At 55.9% G+C, this 24,364-nt stretch overlaps 1 protein-coding gene across 5 annotated transcripts; it reads left to right on the forward strand.

Annotated features, from left to right (window-relative positions):
- The first annotated feature begins 1,954 nt into the window (after window positions 1–1,954).
- On the forward strand, window positions 1,955–24,364 carry LOC111185662 (disks large homolog 4). 5 transcript variants are annotated; one of them, XM_089899866.1, is made up of 20 exons: window positions 1,957–2,108; window positions 9,588–9,752; window positions 12,956–13,009; window positions 13,147–13,206; window positions 13,410–13,534; window positions 13,633–13,802; window positions 13,904–14,040; window positions 14,189–14,333; window positions 17,647–17,942; window positions 18,054–18,156; window positions 18,288–18,402; window positions 19,740–19,916; window positions 20,201–20,237; window positions 20,331–20,358; window positions 20,491–20,538; window positions 20,620–20,721; window positions 21,036–21,208; window positions 22,099–22,208; window positions 22,965–23,056; window positions 23,231–24,364. In XM_089899866.1, exons 1-20 carry the CDS (start codon window positions 2,079–2,081, stop codon window positions 23,335–23,337), a joined length of 2,274 nt encoding a protein of 757 aa, XP_089755992.1. In that variant the 5' UTR covers window positions 1,957–2,078; the 3' UTR covers window positions 23,338–24,364. The 5 variants fall into 5 exon arrangements, 4 of the variants coding, with proteins under 4 accessions (XP_089755992.1, XP_089755993.1, XP_022451134.1 ...); XM_089899867.1 differs by having other exon boundaries at window positions 13,156–13,206; XM_022595426.3 differs by having other exon boundaries at window positions 1,960–2,108; window positions 9,588–9,653; window positions 13,156–13,206; window positions 23,231–24,362.

A 24,364-nucleotide genomic window follows, 5' to 3' on the forward strand; every position in this document is an offset into this window, starting at 1 on the left:
ACACACACACGTCTACTCTGGGTCAAGAAGTCCCAGGTAATTTATGCCCCTCTTTTTGCCATTCTCACTGGGGACAGGCCCCAGGAGGAGAGAGTGACAGCTTCCCCTCCTTTTGAGCTGTAAGAGCAGAGCCCCTTGGGGGTGGCCCTCTTCCCCGGTCCTCAGGAAAATGTTGCGGTCATGCCTGGCTTTGGGGAGAGGGGCCAGCGTGTGAGGGGGAAGGTGGTGGTGGTGGTGGTGCCTGGGGACCTGGGAAGAATGGAATGGTGGGCGGCTCAAGCCTGCCAACTTTACCTGACAGCTCAGGCTGGGTGGGGAGAAGACAGCTCAGCTCTGATCCGGTGGATTAGAGAGATTAAAGTGAGAGAAGAGAGAGATGTCTGAGGGACCAGGACCAAGAGGTGAAAAACAGGAGTCCTTGTGAAGGAGAGGCCTGGGGGCTGGTGGGGGGCTGAGACCCAGGGATCCTTCTCCCTGGACCTTTCCAGAGAGTCGGGTGAGAGGGCAAAGGCTGGGGAAGAGGAGGTGAGTGTGTTGGTCCCTCAATCTCGTCCTTGTCCCAATCCCCCCTCACTTGCATTTCACCAGCTCCCAGGTCAGTCCTCTGGCTCCTGGCCCCCCCACTATTGCGATGGGCACCCCCTCTCCTCACGGTGCTGCACAGTGACCTCTTCCAGGCCTTGCTGGGTGAGTCGCCCCAGTTTTCTGGGGGGCGGTGGTGGAAAGGGCTGGCCTGTGCCTGTGAGGGCAATTACTGAACTTGGGGGCTGGTTCGGAGCCTGGAGATCATTTGGTACAAGCAGGAGCCCCGGGCAGGGGTCATCCGTCAGCATCCAGTCCACCAGCCTTGGCTAGAGGAGTTCCTCTGTCCTTACCAGGCAGGTGGAGGAGAGGTGATGGCAGGGGCAGCCAGGGAGGTGGGGGGATGGGGTGGGGGGGTGGGGGGAGAGCTAACTCAGCTCTGTTCCTGTGACAGACATCCTGGACTATTACGAGGCTTCCATCTCAGAGAGTCAGGTAAAGGGGTGAGGGTGGGGGCCTGACTTCCCGAGGGAGCAGGCAGGGCTGGAGGGGGACCAAAGTACTGCGAATATGAACCTGAGACTTGGGGGCCCTGGGGACAACATCCTGAGTCAGGGGCAAGGAGAATGCACTCTTTCCCGTCCTGTAGCCCCTTCGCCCTCTTGCTTCCCACTCTTCTTTACCTGCCCCAGTTTCAGGCACTAAAGAGTCTAGGACGCAGTCACTTTTCAGGCTTCCTCCTGTGAATCCTGAGGGAGCACTAGGCCCCCAGGGATTCCCTCCTGCCAGCCCCTCCTTCACTCCCTACCCCCTACCATGGCCTTTCTCCAGTATCTCAACAACCCCGGGTGCTCCCAGCCCATCTGTGTGTGCCTCCTCGTCTGAGAAATGAACTCCCGCCTGGTGGCTGGCCGAGACTCCATGTTTGCCTCAGGGCCTCTGGGCTCCTGCTTCCTTCTCCTTTCCCATTATCCGGGTTCCTGCCAGCGCGGAAGCAGTTAACTCTGCCAAGGCACCCCCCCCCCCCTTCTCGCTCCTCGCTCCCTCCCTCCCTCCCTCCCCCTGCTTCCTCTCTCCTCCTCTCTCCCCTTCCCTCCTCGGCTCCACGGCTCCCTCGGCCGCTGCCGCCTCCGACCCCCCCCACCCCACTCCCCCGCCACGGCCCCTAGCCCCTGGCCGTTAGGCAAGACCCCCCCTTACCCCGGGGCTCCCCGAAATCCAGTTCCCCTCCCCCACCTCAGCTCATGCCCCAGCCCCCGAACTCCGGGGCTGCCAGCCCCCGGTGCCCCCGCCCCTCCTGAGAATCGGGGTGTGCTCCCTAAGCCCCCTCCCCTCCATTGGGGACCCCTTTTTAGGGCCCCCTTCCCCTCCCTCCCACGCTCCCCTACCCTTCCCTTCTCCAACCCCCTCTTTCCCCTCTCACCCCTCCCCCCATCCTGGCCCCCCCTGCAAAAGTGGGGTGCGGAGGGGGGAGGGGTGAGAACCCACGGAGGGGAGGAACGAAACTCCGATGAAGTCAGAGCCCCTTACCCGCCGCCGCGGCCAGGCCCCCCAACATGGACTGTCTCTGTATAGTGACAACCAAGGTAAGCATGAGGGGGGACCTATAAACTGGGGGGAGGGTATGAGTTCGTGGGGAGGGGTTAGTCAGGCCTAATCCGCGGCTGGGGGCCCTGGGGTGAGAGCATCAGAAGATGTATCTGCGGGGGTCATAATTTAGTTTGGGGGGTTCACATCTGAGAAAATGCTGGGTTTGGCCACAGGTGCCCCCTGGAGTGAGCCCTTTGAGGGAAATGGAAAATTGGGGGTATTCTGTGACTTGGGGGATCTGGTGGATTTTGAGGTTCACCAATGATGTTTGAGGGAGACTTATTTAAGGAGAAGCCTGGCTCACATGGGAGTCCTGCTTGCTGTATGTTAGAAGGTGGACTGCATGGCGGGGGGGACCTCTTCCCTCTTGGAGGACAAGCTGGCTTCCAGGTGCCTTGCCCAATTTCACAGGGCTCCTGGCTTGAGGGTAGAAGGTTACTGGTTGTGAGTACCTGACTGGTCTGGGGGTGTCAGCTGGCAGGGAAGGGGTGGGCCTTCAGGCTATAAAAGAAGCGTCTCATGGCTGATACATTTGGGGGCGCTCTCAATTTGAGGGAACTGTCAATTTAGGGTTCGATCATGTGGAATGGGGATACTTGGGAGTTGTCAGAGAGCTGGGGCCTGACATAGGATCACCTGAGGGAATGGACCAGGTGAGGTTAGGATTTGGGGTATTCCCTTGGGAGGTAGAAGGTTGCAGCAGCTGAGGTTGCCAGCTTCTGAGGAGGAGGATGAGAGGTTTGGGGAGAGGGGATTTGAGGAGGGGCACCAGGTGCATGGTGCACAATTTGGGGGTGGCCCAGGAAGGTGCCCAACATCCCCGTTTCCTCCCACACTGAATCTACCCCTGGTTGAGAAGGAGGGAGAAGAGCAGATGGAGGGGAATATTCCTGTTACCCCTGACACTTGGGATCAAGGTGGGGGAAGACACCTGGATCTAAGGTTACTGGGGTGAGAAGGTGTAGGGGAAAGGCCAGGCTGGCAGCAGTGAAGATCTGTACAAGGATGTCCCTGTGGTTGGAGCCTGGCAAGTGCAGGAGGTCTTGGATGGGGAGCACTAGCAAGCTTCTGGTGGGATGCAGAATACCTAGGTCTTGGCTGTAAGACTCTGGGACTGGAAAGCTGGATGCCTGGTGTGTGGAGGGAGGCTTGGGCGGGTGGCAGGCAGCTGGGGGTTGGGGGGTGGGACAGGAAGTGGGGGCCGGGAGGCGGGGTCTGGGTGAGTCACAGGCTGGGGAGGGGGTTATATTTAGTGGGAACTGCAGATTCTCAGGGGAGGGAGCTGAGGACACACATGTTCTTTGCCACAAACTCATATATGTATATACACATGCATCTACACATGCGTCATGCATGTGTGAGCATGGATGGAGGAGACTGGGGGCTGGGGACCTTTAAGTCCAAGCCCCCACCGCCTCTCCAGGGCTACTTGCTTATCCCCCATTTTGTGGGCTTTGGGCTTTCTCCCATACTGCTTCTTCCTCCCATCCCTGTAGTTTCAGTGGATTTTTGTGCCTCAGTTTCTCTGGCCTGCTCTCCTTTAATGTCTGTCTGATTCTCAGTTCCTCCTGTCTCCTGCCCTTAGCCTGCCTCTTAGCCTTAGGCTCCCTGGCTATGGTCCCTTATGTGCAGGTGTACACAGAAAGCCAGTTGGAATGTGTGGGCTCTGCTTCCAACATGTGAACACACATACACGAGCAAGGGTGAGGGGTTTGCCTGCAGTGGCAGCTATTCTGGGAGGATGGGTTTATTCATTTCCCTTCAAGAATCCTGCTTCTTCGATGGAGCCCAGGGTTGAGCATCCCCGAAGGAAGGAGTCTTGCGCAGAGAGGATCATGCATTTTGTGGTTTTACAGAGGTGTGGAGACCCAGGCTTGCCACGTTCCTTGGCCGGAAAACTTGTCAGTCTCGGGATGGCGGGGACTCGAAGTCCCATAAGGCCTTGAGGCGCAAGATCCGTCGGTGTTGGCGAGTTGCTGCCCGTGGGGCTGTTGGGAGTTGTGGTTCATCTCTATCCAGGGCAGCGGAGGGTTAGCTTCGGAGGAGCCAGCAGGGGGCACATGGCACTTGTCCCCCCCCAAAATGCTGGGTGGGGTAGACGGTGCTCATGCTTTGCGGTCGTTGAGCTTCCCAGCTCCGTCTGAGTCCTCCATCTTTCATTGCCTATATTTAGACTTCTGCCGCAGTAATTTAAGGATCATTTATTGAATACCTACAATGTGCCAGGTCCTGTGCTTTGTGCTAACTCTGCCTTTATAGCTGTCACTTAGTCTTACTCTGTGCCTAGCTCTCTGCCTGTATCTCTTGTCTCTGAGCATCTCTTTCTCCCACTCCGCCCCCGTCCCTCCCCCTTTTCCCCGCGCTGCTGCCGCCGTTGCCATGGTAACCGGCGACGACTGAAGTTGCGTGGCGGACTTGAGGGCCGGGCGAGGGGGGCGGGGGGCGGAGCAGAACAAGTGGGGGAGGGGGGAAAGTGGGGAAAGACCAGGGGTATTTGGCCAGAGTCCCGGAGGCGAAGCGGTTAAACCCTCCGGGTGGTCCTTATTGGGCAAAGCTAAGATGCCGGGGGCGGGGCAGTGTGGCCAACGGCCTCATTCATTGGCCGACTGGGGCGTGGCGGAGGGGCAGTGTGGGCGAGGCCGGGGGAGCGAATGGGCGGGAAGTGGACGGAGGCGCGGTCTCCTGGAGGCAGGTGGGCGGGGTCTGGCTTACTCTACCAAGGGTGGCGGGCAACGAAAGGGGCGGGGCCTTAGGCTGGGTAACCGGCCCGAAATGAGGGCGGGGCTGACCTGGCAGGGGCGTGACGTGGTCCCATGTGCCGAAAGGAGACAGGGTTTGAGGGGCTTGTTGTCTAAGAAACTGCGGGGCGCGGGGGTCTTTGGAAAGGAGAATCCGGGGGTTGGGCGATCTGACGTCTCAGTTTTCCTAAGATGGAGACCTGTTCGGATTCCATCAGAGCAAAACCTCCTACCTCAGCTCTATGTTCCAGGGAGACGGTTGCTAGGCGACAGCAAAGTCCTGGATTGCTGCGTTGCCAGGCAACGGGGAAACGGAAAATGGAGGGAAAAAGGAAATGGGGGATGGGGGAGGGTCTTAATGGGCCACAGCGCCCACTGGTGGAGAGCTAGGGCCTGTGCATTTTCTTTTCTAGAAGGAATTTCGAGTTCAGCCCTTTCCGCACTGGCTCCCGGATCCAAGCATTCTATCCAGATATGAAACTAGGACCTTGGGGGTCATCTCGGGGGCGCATCTAACAGATTCCAACCAACGGGGAGAGAGGGGGCATGGGTCAGGTTCTAGGGAAGTCCGTCCTCTCTACCGTATGTAGGCATTTTAGAAAAGCCAAGAGAAGCAGATTTTAGGGGACTGCTCACTGGGCTTTAAGAGTTGGAAAGGTGGGCGTTCAATGGGAGAATATTTGGAAGAGATGCTTTCAGGTTCAGTTTGGGACAAAATGCAAGACATCTGAGGCAGTCATTTTGGGGTGTTATGGGAGATTTGTGGGTCACTGCAAGTTGCAGGCCAGATCTTATTTTGGTAAAAATTTTTTGAGACTTGGGTGTGGGGGAGATAGATATATTTGGGAGTAATCTTCCAACAAAGTTAAAATTCAGAATCATGGTGGGGGGAATGTTGAGATGTAGGGGAGGGCAGCCAGAAAAGGGAGTAATGTATGCATTTAAGGGCGAAAGAAAAGGAATAGGGAAACATCTCTTAATTTAAAGGTTTGGTAATAAACTGAAGAGGTTTCAATTGAATTTAGAAGGTCAGCTTTAAATTACATTACGTATTCCCTGAAATGGGATTTGGTGGTATTGGGGAACGGTATATTAGAAACTCATGAGTATCTCATTAGGTTCAAGGATTTGGACAGGGGACCCCAAACAAATTTGAGGACTGCTTATTTGGGTGTTTACATTAGAGCAAGGGTAATAATTGCACTAATTTCAAGGTCTCTGTCAGTGGATTGGGGGAATAGATATAATTTTAATAGGGATGATTTAAAGGGTAGATTAATTTGAGGGCACAACAGGATCTGTGGTCCTTCAACTCTTGGAAAGCGTTGTCTGGCTATCATGTGGGGCTTTCCCGCTGGTTAGAACAGGAGGTGTCTTGGCATCTGTGGGGATGTTGTCTACATTAACAATCTTTGGGGAGGTTGGGGGGAGGGGATTGTGGGAGGCAGTTTAGATCCCTTGGGGGTCCTTCTGAAGTGAGGGAGAAGAGCTGCTTCCTTCCCTGCACCCTGAGAGTCCAGTGAGGTTTTGTAATAGTTAGGGCCTGGTGATTTTAGGGGTGGGAGATTAGATAGAATAAGGGGTCCCAGAGAACCAGAGCGATAAATTGGTAAATTTTAGGAGTGAGTCTATTTGTAAAGGAATAGGAATATACTGTGGAAGGTGAAGTGCACAGAGAAACAGCTGGAACCAGGGAAGTTGATGGCTAAGAGGGTCTCCCCTCACCCCTTCTCTCCCATCGTGACGCTCTCCCGCACTGCGCAGGCGCCGTTTCACCCCCCCCCCAGGCTGCAGCCTCCAGTTGCCGCGGCCGCCGCAGCCCCCGCCCCTCTGCCCCTCCCCCTCCCCCAACCCTGGGACCCTTGCTCTCCCACCCACCCCTTCCCCTCAGTCCCCCTCCCCTTCTCCATGTCGGCTCGGAACAGATTCGCCTCCATGTGTCTCTGCGTGGTACGTGCCGCGGTACGGGCTCCGGCCCCGCTCCCCTCTTCCCGGACCCCCCAAATCTCAGGGTGCAAGCTTCAAGTGCTGTCGCTCTTCCTTCTGCTTGGCGGGGTCTCTGGGTTGTAGTGTCTCGCGGACAGGCACAGTGGGTCGCCCCTCCTATGATCATCCACTTTCACTCACACCCCTCTATTCTGGGGGTACAAGGCTGGGTTCCAGGTCATTCTTGTAACTGGGGCTCCGGTGAGGAGGGAGCCAAGGGGGAAAGAATAACAGCACCCCCCAGCCTTTTGATTTATCCTATGCCTTAATATATTGGGGGTTCAGACTTGATCCCAATAGCACTGGAGCTGTCGCCCCGCGGCGGCCCTGAGTCCCTGTATGGTAAAAGAGGGGATCCTCCTTTCTTGCCTGTCCTGCTTTAGTTGTCCTGTCATCTGGGATGAGAGGTGCTGACCCTGACCCCCACCTACCAGTTTGCAGTTTCTGAATGACTCTCTCCCAGCCCCACCTCTCCAGAGGTTTTTCCTTACTACATTTACTTAGAAAATGTCCAGGGACTGAGCACAGGCCCTAACCTCCTCCAGCCACATTCTGGGAACTTTGGTACCCTTTCCTTGTTCCCTATCTCTCTCACCTTGTCTCCCAATCAGGAGGAGCCTTTTCCTCAGTCCTAGACACCCCCGCCCCCCATGGGGATGAGGCAGGGAGAGGTGTCTGCAGTCTCACTGTGCTACAAATTTACTTTCATCTCCTATCTAGAATAAACAATGAAATGTCCCTTTGCAAACTTCCATTTTCGTTATGTGCACCCTGATAGTTCTTCATCGAGATTCAGGAATTTTCTGTGTGAGGTGGGGTAAATAAAGATGGAGGGGCATTGGGCTCAAACCCTTCCCCTGACTCCAAAACTTGAAGCTGCAACCCTTGGCCCTGCCTCATGTGTCATGCAGGGAATTGGGGACCTTGTGAAGTGGGGGCACAGCTGCCTCTTCCCTTTCTCCCTGGCCCCTCCAGTTCTGGGGCTCTGTCCCTCAGATCTCGCACTGTCCAGGCTGAAGACCACCTTTTCAGGGTGTGGAATGACAACCTCTTTCATTTCATCGAATTCTGTTATCCAGGAGGGCCCAGCTTTGAGGAGGATTATTTAGCTTATACTTCCCCTAGCTTCCCTTCTCCACTTTTGGTGTTCATGATACGGAAACCTGGAGGGAGCTTGGGATTCTCTCTCCGAGACTGTCTCCAAGTCAAGTCTCTCTCCAAGGCCAGAAAACAGAGTGTACCTTGATAAGCCCCATGTTTTCCTTCTTTAAGGCTCTTCAAATGTATCAAGGTGTGTCCTGGGTTTGAGAATCTCCATGTACCATCTTCTTCTTCCTATTCTCTTCATCCTTAACCACGGCCAAAGTTGGATTACATCCTCAGCCTTGGTTCCTCATCCTCAGAATTTTCAGTCATACTGTAGCATCAGGCATTGACCTTGATAAGTTTCCTCCAGTTTGACCTTGTAACTGTTGGCCTCCAAATGTTGGGGTCCTCTCAGTTTCTCAGATACTTTTTTTGAGAGGGAAATCTTGCCTTCTCTTTTCACCCACGTGTACTGGGGAGTGTATTCTGTCTTCTCCAGTCTCTGAGGGAGCCCTGCATATGGCAGCCTCCCCCTCCGCCATGGAGCCTGGTTTTGGGGAGGATTTGCTTCTATGAGAGCAGAGGCAGATGTGGGAGGACCCAGGCAGGGGCACTGCCCTTCACTATCTCCAGCTGCCCTTTTCCTCTCTCTGGTCCCCAGTTAATCTCATTTACTGATGTCCCTATTAAGGTAGTATGGGAGGCCCTTGAGATGGCACGTGGTTAGTTAGGAAGGGAGTCAGGGGTCAGGTTGGGTCTCTCACTCCAAGAAGCCGGAGGGAGACCAGGAATTCATTCTGAGGCTCTACCTCCTCCCGCAGTCAGCAAACCTGGAAGCTCACACCCATTCCTGCCCCCCTTCTGAGCCCTACTGTCTCTGTTCCTCCCCCTTTCTCCCCCTTCTCCTTCTAGTATATCCGATTAGCTGCCTGGGCTGTAGGCGTTTGTAGAGGCGGGGTAGACTCCTGGGGCCCCTTTGCCGATGACCTGGGAACCAGCGAGGCCAGCTGGCCGGGTTTAGCTGTGTCCTGCCAGGGGGGCTGACGCCAAGTACCGGCTAGTCGAAGGGCTTGACTGTGGTCCCTGCCTGGGGCCTGCAAGGTGCTGGAGAGCCACTCACTCCAGGGGTAGAGGCTGCAGTGGGGAGACTGAGGCAAGGAGGGTGGGGTGAGGTACAGAGTGGGAGAAGCAACTGGAAGGAGGCAGTGGGATTGAGGTAAAGAGGAAATGGGGGGAAGCTGATGAGGAAAGCAAGGACGCTGGGGATGGATGTAGAGAACGGGGGTGCACGTGTCAGAGGGGCTGGTGCTCTGGGAGAGGGGTGAGGAAACAGAAGCCAGAGGAGGGAGTGTGCTGGGTAGAAGGCGGGGGTCCTAGGCTGGGAGTTGAAGGAGTTGGGGGATGGGGCAGGGCTTTGGGAAGAGAGGAGAGGTGCCGAGGCCCTGGCGGGAGAGGGGGATGTGGGGAGGTGGAGAGAGGGGAGCCAATGGGCTGGAGGACAGGGAGGGGGAGGAGCTGGCCAGGCCCCAGGGCCTTCCGCACTGCACTGGCGGGGGGGGGGCGGGGGGGGGCGGGGGGGGGGGGAAGAGGAGGCGCGCCGGGGCGGGCAGCCTGGAGCCCGAGGCGCTGGGCCGGCCCCTGTGACGCCTCCGTCCCCGTCCCCAGAAATACCGCTACCAAGATGAAGACACGCCCCCTCTGGAGCACAGCCCGGCCCACCTCCCCAACCAGGTAAACGCCCCCGAGCTGGTGCACGTGGCGGAGAGGAACTTGTCCCACCTCGAGGCCGTCCAAGGGGTCGTGGGCCACGCCCACTTCTCCCCCCTCAAGGTAGGAGACTCAGGCGGCCCCCTCCCCAGTGCGGCCCTCGGAGCCTCGGAGCTACAACATCCCCCAAGGCCCGGTAGGGCGTGAGCCGTAGGTGGGGGGAGGCTGGGGCTGGGGAGCTGGGCTTGGGCTCCTGGGGCCGGGGGAGGGAGGGGGCATTTGGGGCGTTGGAAACACCTGATTACCAAAGAGGAGAAAGAGAGGCCAGGCAATTGGGAGTGGGTGTAGGGCTTACAGACAGGAGTGTGTGTGTGTGCGTGTGTGTGTGTGTGTCTGCGTGTCTGTGCGCACGTGTGTTGAGATGTGTGCATCCCCCAGGATGCTCTCGCGCCCCAGCCCTCTTCATTCCTTCACACCCTCCATCTCCATTTCCATTTTCTGCGGCCAGAGCGCTGCCCTCATTTGCTCTTGTCCCTTCGCTGCCTCCTCCCCCCCACTTCCGGCCTCTGGGCCTGGCTCTCCAGCCCTTTCCATCTGTCTGGCCTGAGACTAGTCGCCCGGGCCTTTCTGCCTCCATCCCCTGCCCCGGCCTTTGCACCCCTCCTGTGCGCCACCCCCCTCGCTGCCTTTCCCTCCCTGTTGGCTGGCAGGCTGGTTCTAGATGCTGTCTCTCTCTTCCTCCCACGCACTCTCTTTCTCCCTCTCCCTGATCCCCAGCTCAGGCCCTCTGCGGCCTGATCAGACTTCTGCCTCGGCAGCCGGATCCCAACTTCTTCCCCCTCAATCTCCTCTTCTGGGGGCACAGGCTGGGGAGGATGGAGTGTACCAGGCTAGCAGGGAGATTCAGGGGAACACTGTGGGGTCACGGGTGAGATTCTAGGATCTTGTGGGATGCCCTGGAAGGGGGGGTTGTTGACATTTCACCAAGAAGATGGTGAGGAGGTTTCTGAGCCTAGAGATGAGGAGGCAGAGAGGGGGCAGCAGTAGGTTCTGGGGTGAGAAGGATGTGGTAGGAGAGGAATTGGAGAGGGAGAAAAAGACTGTTCTCAGGCAGGTAGCAAAGTGGAGAGGCAACAGAAGGGTAAGAGGTCCTGGGCCAGGAGACAGACAAGGATGAGACTGTGAAATCAGGGCAGCAGGTCGAGCTGATTGAGAGGAAGGAAAGGAAGGCTCTGGAGATGAGGAGATGGTGCAGAGGATTCCTGTGAAACTCTGGGGGCTGCAAGGAGTGAAGAAGACTAGAGATGCTTTTTTTCCCCCAAGATGGGGCCATTAAGTCCCTGGGGAAGGAGAAGAGGAGAGAAGGTGGTAGTTAGTACAGAACTAGGGAGATTTGGAATCTGAGCCCAGGAAGCAGAGGGAAGTGGAAGGAGAGAGTGCTGGAGGCCATGAGTGTGGGAGGGAGGTCCCACGACAAGGCCTGAGCTGGGGGACAGGAGAAGCCTCAATTTTCAGAGGAGAGGGGGAATGGGTTGAGAATGAAGAATTGTGATTTGGTCATAGAATCTTGAGGGTTTGAGGATGAACTAAGGGAGGGTGGTGCTGATCTCTCTGGGGAATCAGAAATTAAGGTGGCGGATAAGAGCAGGAGACTGATAAGGGATGGGTCCGGATGGGAGGATGCGGACAGGGAAGTGGACAGGGAAGCGGATGGAGAATGGAAGACGCGAATTGAAGGGTGGGGCAGAGATGTAGATGGAGGTTATCGGGTGGGGTAGAGAGAGGGAGGGGACACAGATGAAGGTAGTTGTGGATGCAAGATGGGGCCTGGGAAAGGAAATTCTAGAAGGATGGGGACGGCGATTGAGGACAGGCTGTGGGATGGAGGACGGACGCGCGGATGAGAGTTGGGCAGTCGGTGGCTATTGGTTGGACAGTTAGCATCTGCTGAGATTTGAAGGGTCGGAGGATGGTGTTAATAGATTTATGGATATGAAATCAACTATAGAGCTTGAAAATGTGTAGTATGGACAAATAGCAGTAGGAGAGAGGAGGGACCCCTTTGGAAGGAGAGAGCGAGGAGTCTGGGGAATCCGTGATGGGTGCCTCGCGCTTGGTAGGCTCCAAATAAATACTTGTTTAAGGAGGAGATAGGTTGGGGACCCCGGAAGGAGGCTTTTGGCCGCCTTCCCCCATTGCCATGGAAACGTGGCTTCGGTTGCCCAGGCAATTGGGGAAGCCCCTAGGACCGGCCTAAAGCGGGCTCCGCCCTGGAATCTAGAGACCCTGCTGCGTCGAGGCGACTGACGTCAGGGACCTGGGCACACCCCACTTTAACCCTTTCCCGGATGAAGTGGTGGGCGGGCGGAGAATAGATGAGAGGATAGGACCCGGATGTCTTTCACCACTCCCCTTTCCTGATGTTCTTTGCACTGCATAGGGTGAGGGGCGTACGGGAGGGAGGAAAGGAAGTTATTCAGGGTGCGCTGCGCCCTCAATCCTCAGCCTGGACTTATTTCTGCCGGGCTAACGCGGCGGTGGGGGGGAGGGGGCGGGGCCCAGGTCAGGAAAGGCGGGGCTAGAGGATCCCTTCTGCCTTTGGGAATCTGGTTGCCCTTAGGCCACGCCCCATCGCCCCCTCCTGTTGTCCTGGCGACGGGGCCTCCAGGAGGTGGGTCTCCCCAGGCCTTGGCTGGGCTTAGATACCGTTGCTAGGCAACAGGGTCCCTAGAGGAAGGAGTAGATTTAATGGTGGGTGGGCGAGAGGGAGGGTGGGGCCTGCATCTGGGGGAACCCCGGATTCCCGGGGCCCAGGGTTTAGGGCAAATGTGTGTGAAAATGAGAGGCAAATCTGAGGGAGGGTTATGAAGGTATCTGGGTGTATGTGGGCGGATAGGGACAGGGATGGGGGCAGGAAGGAGGAGCAGGACCCAGTGGACATAAGTCCTGTGGTGTCTGTGTGTAGCACATAAGGCATGTAACACTCTGTGGTGTTACATCCGGTGAGACGCTTTCCCCCCCCAAGGCGCCCCTCCACCCAACCCTTTACCATCTGCTGCTCCCCTATCTGGCTGTCTCTCCCTTCCTCCTTCTCAGACACCTCCTTCCACATGCAGGGGGCCTGGGCTGGGCAGAATTGGGTCCAGCATGTGTATGTGTGTGTGTATGTAACACGGACTGAGGCTGGGTCCTTCAGGGAGTCAAGGGTAGCAGAGCGGGCTGTGTTCAGAGACTGAGAAGGTAGCCAGGCCGGTGGGACTCTTGGTTACCGGCTCCCTCGTGAGCCAAGGTTCAGGCAGCTTTTCGTCTCCTTTTTCCCCTCACAGGCCAATTCTCCCCCTGTGATTGTCAACACAGATACCCTAGAAGCCCCGGGATATGTGAGTTGTTTAGATTTTGTGGCCATTACAGAAGAGAGGAGGGAGACAGGGAGGGCCTGGGTCCCAGCAGCCAGGGTAAGGCCAGGTTCTCAGGTAGGAAGTCTGTCTCACTGCTCTTGTGTTTCTGGCCCGTGCTGGAGTTGCAGGTGAACGGGACAGAGGGGGAAATGGAATACGAGGAGATCACACTGGAAAGGGTGAGCAGGCTCCTCCCTCCAAGGTCCTCCCCCCTCGCTCCCTGTCTGTACTTCTCTCTGTGCCCGTTTTTTCTCTGTGGCCAGCCTCTTAACCCTGTCCCTTCCTGCTCTGGTCACAACTCCCCGACCCACTCCCCTACCCCCTTGCCCTGTCTAGAGTGGGTGGTGAGGGGAGCTGACCCTCTTCCCCTCCTTCTGCCCAGGGTAACTCAGGTCTGGGCTTCAGCATCGCAGGTGGCACTGATAACCCACACATCGGTGACGACCCATCCATTTTCATCACCAAGATCATTCCTGGTGGGGCTGCTGCCCAGGATGGCCGTCTCAGGTGGGGAGAAGAGACAGGGGTTAGGATGCTGATTCCCTTGAAAGGGAGGGCCAGGGCAGCAGGAAGCTCCTGGCTCAGGCCCACTTTGCTGCCCTCAGGGTCAACGATAGCATCTTGTTTGTAAATGAAGTGGACGTGCGGGAGGTGACCCACTCAGCCGCGGTGGAGGCCCTCAAAGAGGCAGGCTCCATCGTCCGCCTCTACGTCATGCGCCGGAAGCCCCCGGCTGAGAAGCTCATGGAGATCAAGCTCATCAAGGGGCCTAAAGGTAGTAACCTGTTATGTCTCCACCCCCATCCCACTGTCCGCTGCCCCAAGGCCTGCTCCCCCGGTACCTGGGCACCCACCTCTGCCTTCCCTTCTATCTAGGTCTTGGCTTCAGCATTGCTGGAGGTGTAGGGAACCAGCACATCCCTGGAGATAATAGCATCTATGTAACCAAGATTATCGAAGGGGGTGCTGCCCACAAGGATGGGAGGTTGCAGATTGGAGACAAGATCCTGGCGGTGAGGACCCCCGTCACTTTTCTAGCCCACACTTAGGTCTTGCCTACTGGTCCTGAGCAGGCCCAGGCTTCCTTATCGGCTCACCCTCAGTGCATCCGTCTTGAGGATGTTTTTGGTTCTGTCTGAGCTCTGCTTCCCTTGACCCTAGGTCAACAGTGTGGGGCTGGAGGACGTCATGCATGAGGATGCCGTGGCAGCCCTGAAGAACACGTATGATGTTGTCTACCTAAAGGTGGCCAAGCCCAGCAATGCCTACCTGAGTGACAGCTATGCTCCCCCAGACATCACAACCTGTGAGAGCCCTCCAAACCCCAGAGCTGCCCATGCCCCATCTCAGTCACCCCATGACATCCCTGGTGACCATTCCTCTTCAGATATTTCCCCTGAACTGGCCACAACCTCTGTCACTTCCTGTGGTTGGAGAATAGATGGAAAATCGGTCACCATCAAAGAACTAGAAAAGATTGTCAATAGTTCCTCCCGCAGAGGGCACAATGCCCAGATGGTTTTATGGCTAATTTTATCAAATCCTCATGGAGTAGATAATTCTTATGCTCTTTTTGAATATAAGAAAAGATAAAATGTCTCACATTTCATTTTATGAGGGCATTTGAAAATGGTCACAAAGATTATATAAAAGAAGGAAAGTAGGGAGTTCCCTGGTGACCTAATGGTTAGGATTTTGGGCTTTCACTGCCGTGGCCTGGCTTCAATCCCTGGTGGCAGAACTAAGATCCTGCAAGCCGTGCGGTGTGGCAAAAAAAAAAAAAAGGAGGAAGAAGAAGGAAAGTATAGGCCAATTTTGCTTCTGAACAGAGATGTAAAAGTATCTAAAAACACAGTTGCACAACAAACACAGCAGTATATTAAGGGAATAACATTGTCACAAAGTAGGGTTTGTTTCAGGGAATTAAAGGTGGTTCATATTATGAAACCTCTCAGTATGATTTATTGTATTAAAAAGTTAAGGGAGAAAAAGGGTAAGTTCATTTCAAATAGATATGGAAAAGGCATTTGATGAAATCCATCATCCTATTTTTGGAGGGAAACTTAGTATACTAGGAACAGAAGAATTTTCCTTAACGTGATTGAAGAATAGCTATCAAAAACTAACAATGAACGCATTCTAATGATAAAATCCTAGCAGTGTGTACATTAAGTTAGGAACTAGGCAAGGATGCCTCTTCCTGCTACTCTTATTCCACATTGCTTTAGAGCGGAGTTTCTCAGTGTTGGGACTGTTGACATTCTTTGTTGTAGGGGGTTGTTCTGTGCCCTGTAGGATGTTTAACAGCAGCCCTGGCCTCTGTCTGTCAGATGAAATGGTTCCCCTCCCCACCAGTGAGAACAACCAAGAATGTCTTGAGATGCTGCCAAATGTCCCCTGGGAGGCGAAATTCCCCTGCTTGAGAATCACTGCTTTAGAGCCTTCAGGCAGTGTAGCAAGAGAAAAAGAATGAATAGATGTTACTTACATTTGAAAGGGGAGAAACAAACTTATCCTTATTTGTAAATTATACTTTTGTCTATCTAGATTAAAATCTAAGTGAATTAACCGAAGAACTTAGAAATAATATGTAGGGTTAAGAAAGTGGCCATAAAATGTAATGGGTAAAAAGATCCCTTTTGCCATAGGAGAAAAGCTCTATAAAATTTGTAGAAAAATAGGCTTGACAAGAAGTGTGTAAGATTTACATGAAGAAAATGATGAAACTTTACTGAAGGACATAAAAGAAGACTGAAGAATTGGAGAGTCACATCGTGCTTCCTGACGCAAAAAACATAATATGCTAAATATCTCAATCTTCTCCAAGTTAATCTCTACATTTTACGTAGTCCTCATCAGAATTTTAATGTCCCCCCTACCCCCAACTGGAAAAATACATTTGGGAGAATAGCTAAGAAATTTTTGGAAAAGAATAACGAGATGTGACTGCTCCGTCCAAATCTGAAATCATACTGTAAGACAATATTAAAATCACGTGGTCTTGTTTCTAAACACCATAACCTACCAAAAGGAACCTTGGCTCCTTGGAGAAAGGGCCAATTCCAAATCTTTTTTTTTTTTTTCAATTCCAAATCTTGAGCAAGAAATGTGCAAGATGAGCTTGTAACATCTTTCATACTAGAAAGCAAGGAAGATATGAAAGGGTCGTGTCAAAGACACAGAAGTTGAAACTGGCCATTCAACCAAAACTCATTAGATATGTTAAAATCTACAGGATTATAATGATACTTCAAAACAATTGGGTACCTTTAGAGGATGCTAGGGAACTCATGCATTCTGAAAACTGGCAAATAAAGGGAAAGAGTCAAGCATTTATTCTCCCTTCCTGTACAAACTGCACCTTAGAGTAACCAAATGGTTGATATGGGAACGTTCTTTTTTTTTTTTTTTTTTTTTAATCTATTTATTTATTTATTTTTGGGCTGCATTGGGTCTTCGTTGCTGCGCGCGGGCTTTCTCTAGTTGCAACGAGCGGGGGCTACTCTTTGCGGTGCGCGGGCTTCTCGTTGTGGTGGCTTCTCTTTGTTGCAGAGCACAGGCTCTAGGCACACGGGCTTCAGTAGTTGTGGCATGCAGGCTCCGTAGTTGTGGCTCGCGGGCTTTAGAGCGCAGGTTCAGTAGTTGTGGCGCACAGGCTTAGTTGCTCCATGGCATGTGGGATGTTCCCGGACCAGGGCTCGAACCTGTGTCCCCTGCATTGGCAGGCGGATTCTTAACCACTGCGCCACCAGGGAAGCCCAGGAACGTTCTCTTTTACAGACGAATTCTCACTAATAAATGTTCCTCCCTCAAAAAGAAACCACAAACAAACACAGAATATCAGCGCTGTTTTGCTGTCCCCAGTGAACTGTGAGGACCAGGCATCGACCATCAGTGGCTGCTAAAACTCTTAGGTGAAAGCCTGATGGGGAGCTTTATAATGTATGGATCAGGTTGACAATACCTGAACCTACAGATTTGTCTTACCTAAGAAAAGGCAACCGGACATTACTGCATCCTGTCATAATGCAGAAAGTACGCGGCACCACCTATGAAATATTCTTGCCAAAAAGTGAACTTGAGTCTCTTTTCGGATGACCAGTGTACAGGAAATACAGGGCAGAGGCGCAGGTTAACACCCCAGGGACAGGGATGCAAGCAGTGATTTACCTATTAGAATTTCCCTAGTAGAATGTGGGAAATTCTGCTAGACAATGCCCTAGTTTTTTCAACAAATGAATGGCCAAGGCGGGGGGGGGGAAAGGGAGAGGAATTTCATAGATGAAGGGATTTGAGAGATGCTACAACCAAACGAAAAACCCCAAAGCCCGGTATTAATATTCTCCTTGGCTCCGTGATCCCTGCCATACCGAGGTCACGTACCCTTAAGATCCACTGTCCCCTAGGAGCACCAACCGCTACGTCACCTGTGAATTCCTGCCCCTGACATTGCTGTGACCTGACGCCCCCTTTGCCACCCCAGCCTTGTTCCTCTGGCACAGTGACTTCCCCTTTCCCTGAGTCTGGCTCTGCTGATTCCCTAGGGAGGAGGTGGGGTGGTGGGCGCTGTCTTCTTCCATGTACTTCCATCTCATCCTTTCGCCCACGTCTTCCCCCAGCCTATTCCCAGCACCTGGACAACGAGATCAGTCATAGCAGCTACCTGGGCACTGACTACCCCACAGCCATGACCCCCACCTCCCCTCGGCGCTACTCCCCAGTGGCCAAGGACCTGCTCGGGGAGGAAGACATCCCCCGAGAACCGAGGCGGATCGTGATCCACCGGGGATCCACGGGCCTGGGCTTCAACATCGTGGGTGGCGAGGACGGTGAAGGCATCTTCATCTCCTTCATCCTGGCCGGGGGCCCTGCGGACCTCAGTGGGGAGCTGCGGAAGGGGGACCAGATCCTCTCGGTGAGGGAAGGCCAGCCCTTGCCCGGACCACCCCCTCCCCTGAGGGCAGAGCCCTGTAGGCTGGAGCCTGGCCTGCATCTCCAGTGACTCAGCCTCTCCTGCTCTCTCTAGGTCAATGGTGTTGACCTCCGCAACGCCAGCCATGAGCAGGCTGCCATTGCCCTGAAGAACGCGGGCCAGACAGTCACGATCATTGCTCAGTATAAACCGGAAGGTATCGGGCCTGAAGCGCGCCTTCTCGTGGGCTCAGCTCTCTGTCTCCTCGGCTCCTGGCTTCAGCAGGGGGCGAGGGAGGGTGGCGGTAGTATGGCGCCCGAGCTCAGGAACCTTCTTGTCTTTCCTCAGAGTACAGCCGGTTCGAGGCCAAGATCCACGACCTTCGGGAACAGCTCATGAACAGCAGCCTGGGCTCAGGGACTGCCTCCCTGCGAAGCAATCCCAAAAGGGGTTTCTACATCAGGTCGGACGCTTCCCGGGCTGGGCTCCAAGTCCTCCTGTGCCCCTCGTCCCCCAGCCAGCTTTCCCCCTCAACCCTGCTGGCCCCCCGTTCCCCCCACCCCTGCCGGCCGACACTCAGCTGGCGACGCTCAGCTGGCATTCCCGCACAGGTTAGCATTGTGAAGTAGTCCCTATGATCCCTACTGCCCCTAGCCCCGGTCACCCTGGCACCTCCCCTGGTACCCCCAGCTGTCCCACAATCTGGTAACTCAAAGGGTAATGCCTGGCAGAGCAGGGGGCCTCTCGGCTTTTGGAATATATTGCTGCAGGCTGCCCAGCCCCGTGGGATAATGCAGTCTAGGGGAGGTGGACCACCGCTCTCTCCAGTCTGTCCCCATCTCTCCGGTGGCGTTTTGCTACCTTCTTGGGGCTCCTTCTCCCATTGGCTCCTCTTTCTCGTTCTCCGCAGGCCTAGGCGCTGTGTCTGATGCTTTTTCCCTTCTCTCCCTTTGGGGGCCCGTCCACTCCCATGGCCTCACCTGCCACTCGCTCTGCAGATGTCTCTCAGAGCTGTCAGCTCTGGCCTGACCTCTTCCTCGAGGTCTAGACCTGCAGTTCTGGCCATCTGCTTTCTGGACACGTCCATGGGGATGTCCCACAGGCATTCACACGCAACATGTCCCAAACTGTGAGCTCACCTCTTTCTCCCGTGCGCTCGTGCTGTCTGTCCCACCCAGTGTTCTCTCTCCCTGAATGGCACCTCCATCCGCCCAGATACCCGGCTCCAACCGGAGCCTCGTCTGGCCCTTTCCTCCCTGCAGGCTTCAGCTGGCTCCCAGGGCTGGTCAGTTCTGACTCCCAGGTGATGCCGGGCAATCCTGGGGTCCCTTCCCATCTTTCTAGCCCCAGTGATCTGCTCGACATCTCTGCCATCTCTGCGGTCACTCCTCCCCTTGTCCTGACCTCAGGGGAGTTTCATACTGCTGAGGGCAACCGGAGTTTGCAGAGAGTGATCTTTTTTTCTTTCCCTTACGAGTTCGGGTCCGCGCTACCCCTGTGACTGTGACGTGTGTGCATACTGCAACTGCTTTCTTGGGAGGGTGCCGTTCTAGATCTTACTCTAGAAATTGCACTGAATCCATAGCCTGTCTGATCCCTGACATGGTGTGGACTGAATGACAGTTCATAGTTATGGTGATCATGAGTTTTGGGAGAGCTTTTGGTCCCCACACAGTTCTAGGGTTTCTCAGAATCCATGGCACCTGTGCTCGTCTCTAGACCCTGGGGCAGAACCTCCAGGTTGGGTCCTGGGGGACGGAGTCCTCACCAGGCTCTGACCAAAGGCCGCCTGCCCTCCAGGGCCCTGTTTGACTATGACAAGACCAAGGACTGTGGCTTCCTGAGCCAGGCTCTGAGCTTCCGCTTTGGGGATGTGCTGCATGTCATCGACGCCAGTGACGAGGAGTGGTGGCAGGCGCGGCGGGTCCACTCTGACAGCGAGACTGATGACATCGGCTTTATCCCCAGCAAACGGCGGTGAGCCTTCCTGCGCCAGACACTGGCGCTCCCAAGGTCCCCAGGCTGGGCAGCCAGTAGGGAGGACATGGGTCTGCCTACTGACTCCTTGGGAATCCGTCTGCTGGGCCTTCCCAGCAGCACCATGACTCACAAGAGCACTTCTGGCAAACGCCTCATTTAGGAGCACGGGGCCCAGGGGCTGCTGAGAGATGGGGTTCTCAGCTGGCCCGGGGTGAGGCCATCGGGCTCCTCATGAGCATTTCCCTACACGCCCCCCCACCATCCCTCCATGTATCCCACAGGGTTGAGCGACGGGAGTGGTCAAGGTTAAAGGCCAAGGTAGGTAGAGGAGGCCGTGAGCTTGGGTGGAAGAGTGGGGGGCTCGTGGGCCTGGACTCTTGACCGATCGCATGGCCTGCTCTTTCTTCCTAGGATTGGGGCTCCAGCTCTGGATCACAGGGTACGTAGGGTCAGTTTGGGAAGACCTGAGGTGAGAGGGGCCCTGAGCCTCGCTTGAGTCCTCAGGGCGGCAGCACAGGGCCCCAGGTCCCCTGCATCAGAGCCCCCTTGCCGACGCCCTGCCTCCCACTAGGTCGAGAAGACTCGGTCCTGAGCTACGAGACGGTGACACAGATGGAAGGTGAGGTCTGGCTGTGTGACCTGGCCCAGCCACCCCCGCTCCCTTCTCTGCTCCTCACCTGACCCCGCACTCTCTCCTCAGTGCACTACGCTCGCCCCATCATCATCCTCGGGCCCACCAAGGACCGTGCCAATGATGATCTCCTCTCCGAGTTCCCCGACAAGTTTGGATCCTGTGTTCCCCGTGAGTGCCGGGGCCTTGGAATGGGTGGGGGGGCCCAAGCGGTCACACAGGCAGAGCCGCTTCCGGGCATTGGGATGCAGCCGGACACACGGGTTCTCAGAGAAGGGTGCTTCTCAGCCACCCTCATGTTCCATGGTGCCCTTTCCAGGCCGGGGACTTGGAGGACCCGGGGTTGCTAAGGAAGTCTCCCCAGCTGCCCCCTTTCCTGAAGGACTGGCTGGGCACCCTGGCGGGGGCGGGGGTTCACTGTAGGCAGGGTTTAAGCTAGAGGGATGGTGGTTAGATCTTTGGGTGGTGGGGTGACCTCCTGGCAGATACGACACGGCCCAAGCGGGAGTATGAGATAGATGGCCGGGATTACCACTTCGTGTCATCCCGGGAGAAAATGGAGAAGGACATCCAGGCGCACAAGTTCATTGAGGCCGGCCAGTACAACAGCCACCTGTATGGAACCAGCGTCCAGTCCGTGCGCGAGGTGGCCGAACAGGTAGGAGCCGCGGCGCCGTCCTCCTGCCCGCCCCCCGTGGCCTTCCTTTAGCTCTCTAACGCGCTCTCTCTCTGTCTCTTCCCTGCTGGGTCTCCACTCCGCTTCTCCACCTCCTGCTCCTCTTGGGCAACTCTGCCTGCCTGCTCTCTGGTGCCCCGCTCTCCCTGCCTCCCTCCCTCCCTTGGTCCCTGACCCCAAACTCTGCTCTGCCATCTGTCCCCTCTCCTCCCCTGCCCTCCTCCTTGCCCCATTTCACCTCTCTTCCTGCGGCCTTGCCCTTGGTGGCTCGTCCTCCCCCCACTCGGTCCCTCCCTTCTGCCGGCTCCCCTTTGGCCCTCTCCTCTCTCCCCTCCCACTCCTCTGCCCCCACCTTCTCCCTGCTGCCCCCACCCTGCCCTCTCCCTCCATGGCTCCTTTCTCCATCTGCCTCTCCTCCCTCCCATCTGTCTCTCCTTGTTCCTTCCATCTGTCTGTCCTCTGTCCGTCCTCCCCTCCCTCCTCCCTCTATCCTACTTCCTCCCCTCCCTCCTCCCTCTATCCTACTTCCTTTCTCCTTTTTCTTTGCTTCTCGCGACCCCCCCGCCCCGCCTTGCTCTGCCCCATCTTTTGGTTCCTCACACCTCCCTCCTTCCCCCCACTCCCTCCCTCCTGTGCTGACCCCTCCCTTGCCCTCCGTCTGCCCCTCGCCTTTTTCTCTCTGTCTTTCATTCTGTCTATCCATACCTTTCCTGCCTCAACTCTCTTTGTCCACGTGTCTTTCGACATCCATGTCTTTTCCCTTTCGGTCAATCCCCCGTTCCCTACCTTTCCATGAACTGTGTCCTGTCCTGGCACCTGTGTCCTTTCCCGCCACCTGCTGGTCCGCCTCCACCCCCCCTGCCCGCCCTCAGGGGAAGCACTGCATCCTCGATGTCTCGGCCAATGCCGTGCGGCGGCTGCAGGCGGCCCACCTGCACCCTATCGCCATCTTCATCCGCCCCCGCTCCCTGGAGAATGTGCTGTGAGTATGGTCCCGGGGGGCTTCCCCTCTGCTCGCCCACACCTGTGGCTCTGGGCCTCAGAAGGCCTCTGTGTTGAACTGTCCCCTCAGAACCCTAGACAGCAGCTCCGGCAGCCCTTGAGGGAAATCTGCACCTAGAGCTGGAACCCAGAGGATACCGGGACTCCCAGGCCTCTTTCCTTTTCTCCTGCCCCGGGCTAGGCAGGACTACAACTCCCAGCAACCCCTGGGGGTATACACCTTCTAGGCCGAGCCAGAGCTTCGGGGCTGTCGGGAGTTAGGGTCTTAATCCCTTCACTGGGGCTGCCGGCTGGAAGGATGAGGCTCTGGAGAGGTCCCTGGAGTGGCCACACCCGGCTGGGGTGGGTCATGGGGAGGGGGCCCGTCTGTGGCCCCAGAGGATATTGGGAATTGTTTTTTTTTTTTTTTTTTGGTTGTTGTTGTTTTTTGCGGTACGCGGGCCTCTCAGTGTTGTGGCCTCTCCCGTTGCGGACACGCAGGCTCAGCGGCCATGGCTCACGGGCCTAGCTGCTCCGCGTCATTTGGGATCTTCCCGGACCGGGGCACGAACCCGTGTCGCCTGCATAGGCAGGCGGACTCTCAACCACTGCGCCACCAGGGAAGCCCAGGAATTGTATTATTTGCTTCGTGCTCCAGATGAGAAAATACTGGTTGCGACCTCACAGCTCTGGATGGAGGAGATAAAAGGTGGGGCAGGACCCACCCTCAGGTCTGTGTGTCTCTCACTGTCCACAGAGAGATTAATAAGCGGATCACAGAGGAGCAAGCCCGCAAAGCCTTCGACAGAGCCACCAAGCTGGAGCAGGAATTCACAGAGTGCTTCTCAGGTGAGGTGCACACAAGGCACCTTTGGTTCAGATTCAAAGAGGGGGCCCCCACTGGGTGGGTGGTTTAGAGAGAGGTGTCCCCTTTGGGTGGGTGCAGCCCCGCGGCACGTGGATAGGAGAATTAGAAAAAGGTGTCCCTCTGGGCCTGACTCCCTGCTCCCCCCCTATCCCCAGCCATCGTGGAGGGAGACAGCTTTGAGGAGATCTACCACAAGGTGAAGCGCGTCATCGAGGACCTCTCAGGCCCCTACATCTGGGTCCCAGCCCGAGAGAGACTCTGATTCCTGCCCTGGCTTGGCCTGGACTCGCCCCGCCTCCATCACCCAGGCCCTTGGTCTGGACTGAATTGCCCACGCCCTTCGCACCTCCAGCCTCCCTCCCACCCCTTCTTATTTATTTCCTTTCTAACTGGATCCAGCCCATTGGAGGGGGGACACTCCTCTGCATGTATCCCCGCACCCCAGAACTGGACTCCTGAACCCCAGGAACCTGGGGTCTGGGGGGGAGCCCTGGGCTCCTGATCCCGAGCCCTAGCTCCTTAGGACCCCTCGCCCCTGCCCGCCCCCAACGCACACACAGACCCACCAGGGGCCACCTGCCTTCCCCCATCTTCTCCCACACACATTGCGGAAGTCAGGGCCCCCCTCAAGGAGCACCCCGCTGCAGGGATGCAGGGCTACAGGCCTCCGCGCTCTCCCGAGGCAGGGTCTGGGGTCATCCCTGCCCCCATCATAACTCCCCCTGTCCCGTGATTTCTCATTTATTTTTTTCCATTTTTTTTCTTCTCAAAGGTGGTTTTTGGGGGGATAAGTAGGGGGACTCCACTGTGAGCCCCCTGCTTTCTACATGCCCCCCACCTTTTTTCTTTGCCGGTTTGCATGAGTGGAAGGTCTAACTGTGGCTTTTTTTTTTTTTTTTTTTTTTTCTGGGATTTTTTTTGGGGGAATGGGGAGGGATGGGTCTAGGGAGCGGGAATGTGGGGGGGGCAGGGTTGGGGGTAGGGTGTCTGGGAGCCAGGGGAAGACTGGAAATGCTGCCGCCTTCTGCAATTTATTTATTTTTTCTTTTGAGAGAGTGAAAGGAAGAGACAGATACTTGAAACCTGGTGTGTGGCCTGGTTATTTGGGCCCCGGGTGAGGGGGGAGACCGGGTGGGAGCATAGGGATGGGTCTGGTAAGGTCAGATCCTTCTTCCCCCCCCCTCTGCACTCCCCACCCCACAGGATAGAGTGGCCTGAAACGGGCCTTGGAGGAACCTGCAAATCAAGGCTTCAGAGTCGTTAATGAAGAATGGGCCTGGGGGTGGGGT

The sequence above is a fragment of the Delphinapterus leucas genome, chromosome 19, assembly GCF_059928025.1.
Source record: "Delphinapterus leucas isolate spDelLeu-1000000601 "Yukka" chromosome 19, BTC_Dleu_Yukka2, whole genome shotgun sequence".
In the NCBI taxonomy this organism is placed as follows: Eukaryota; Metazoa; Chordata; class Mammalia; order Artiodactyla; family Monodontidae; genus Delphinapterus; species Delphinapterus leucas.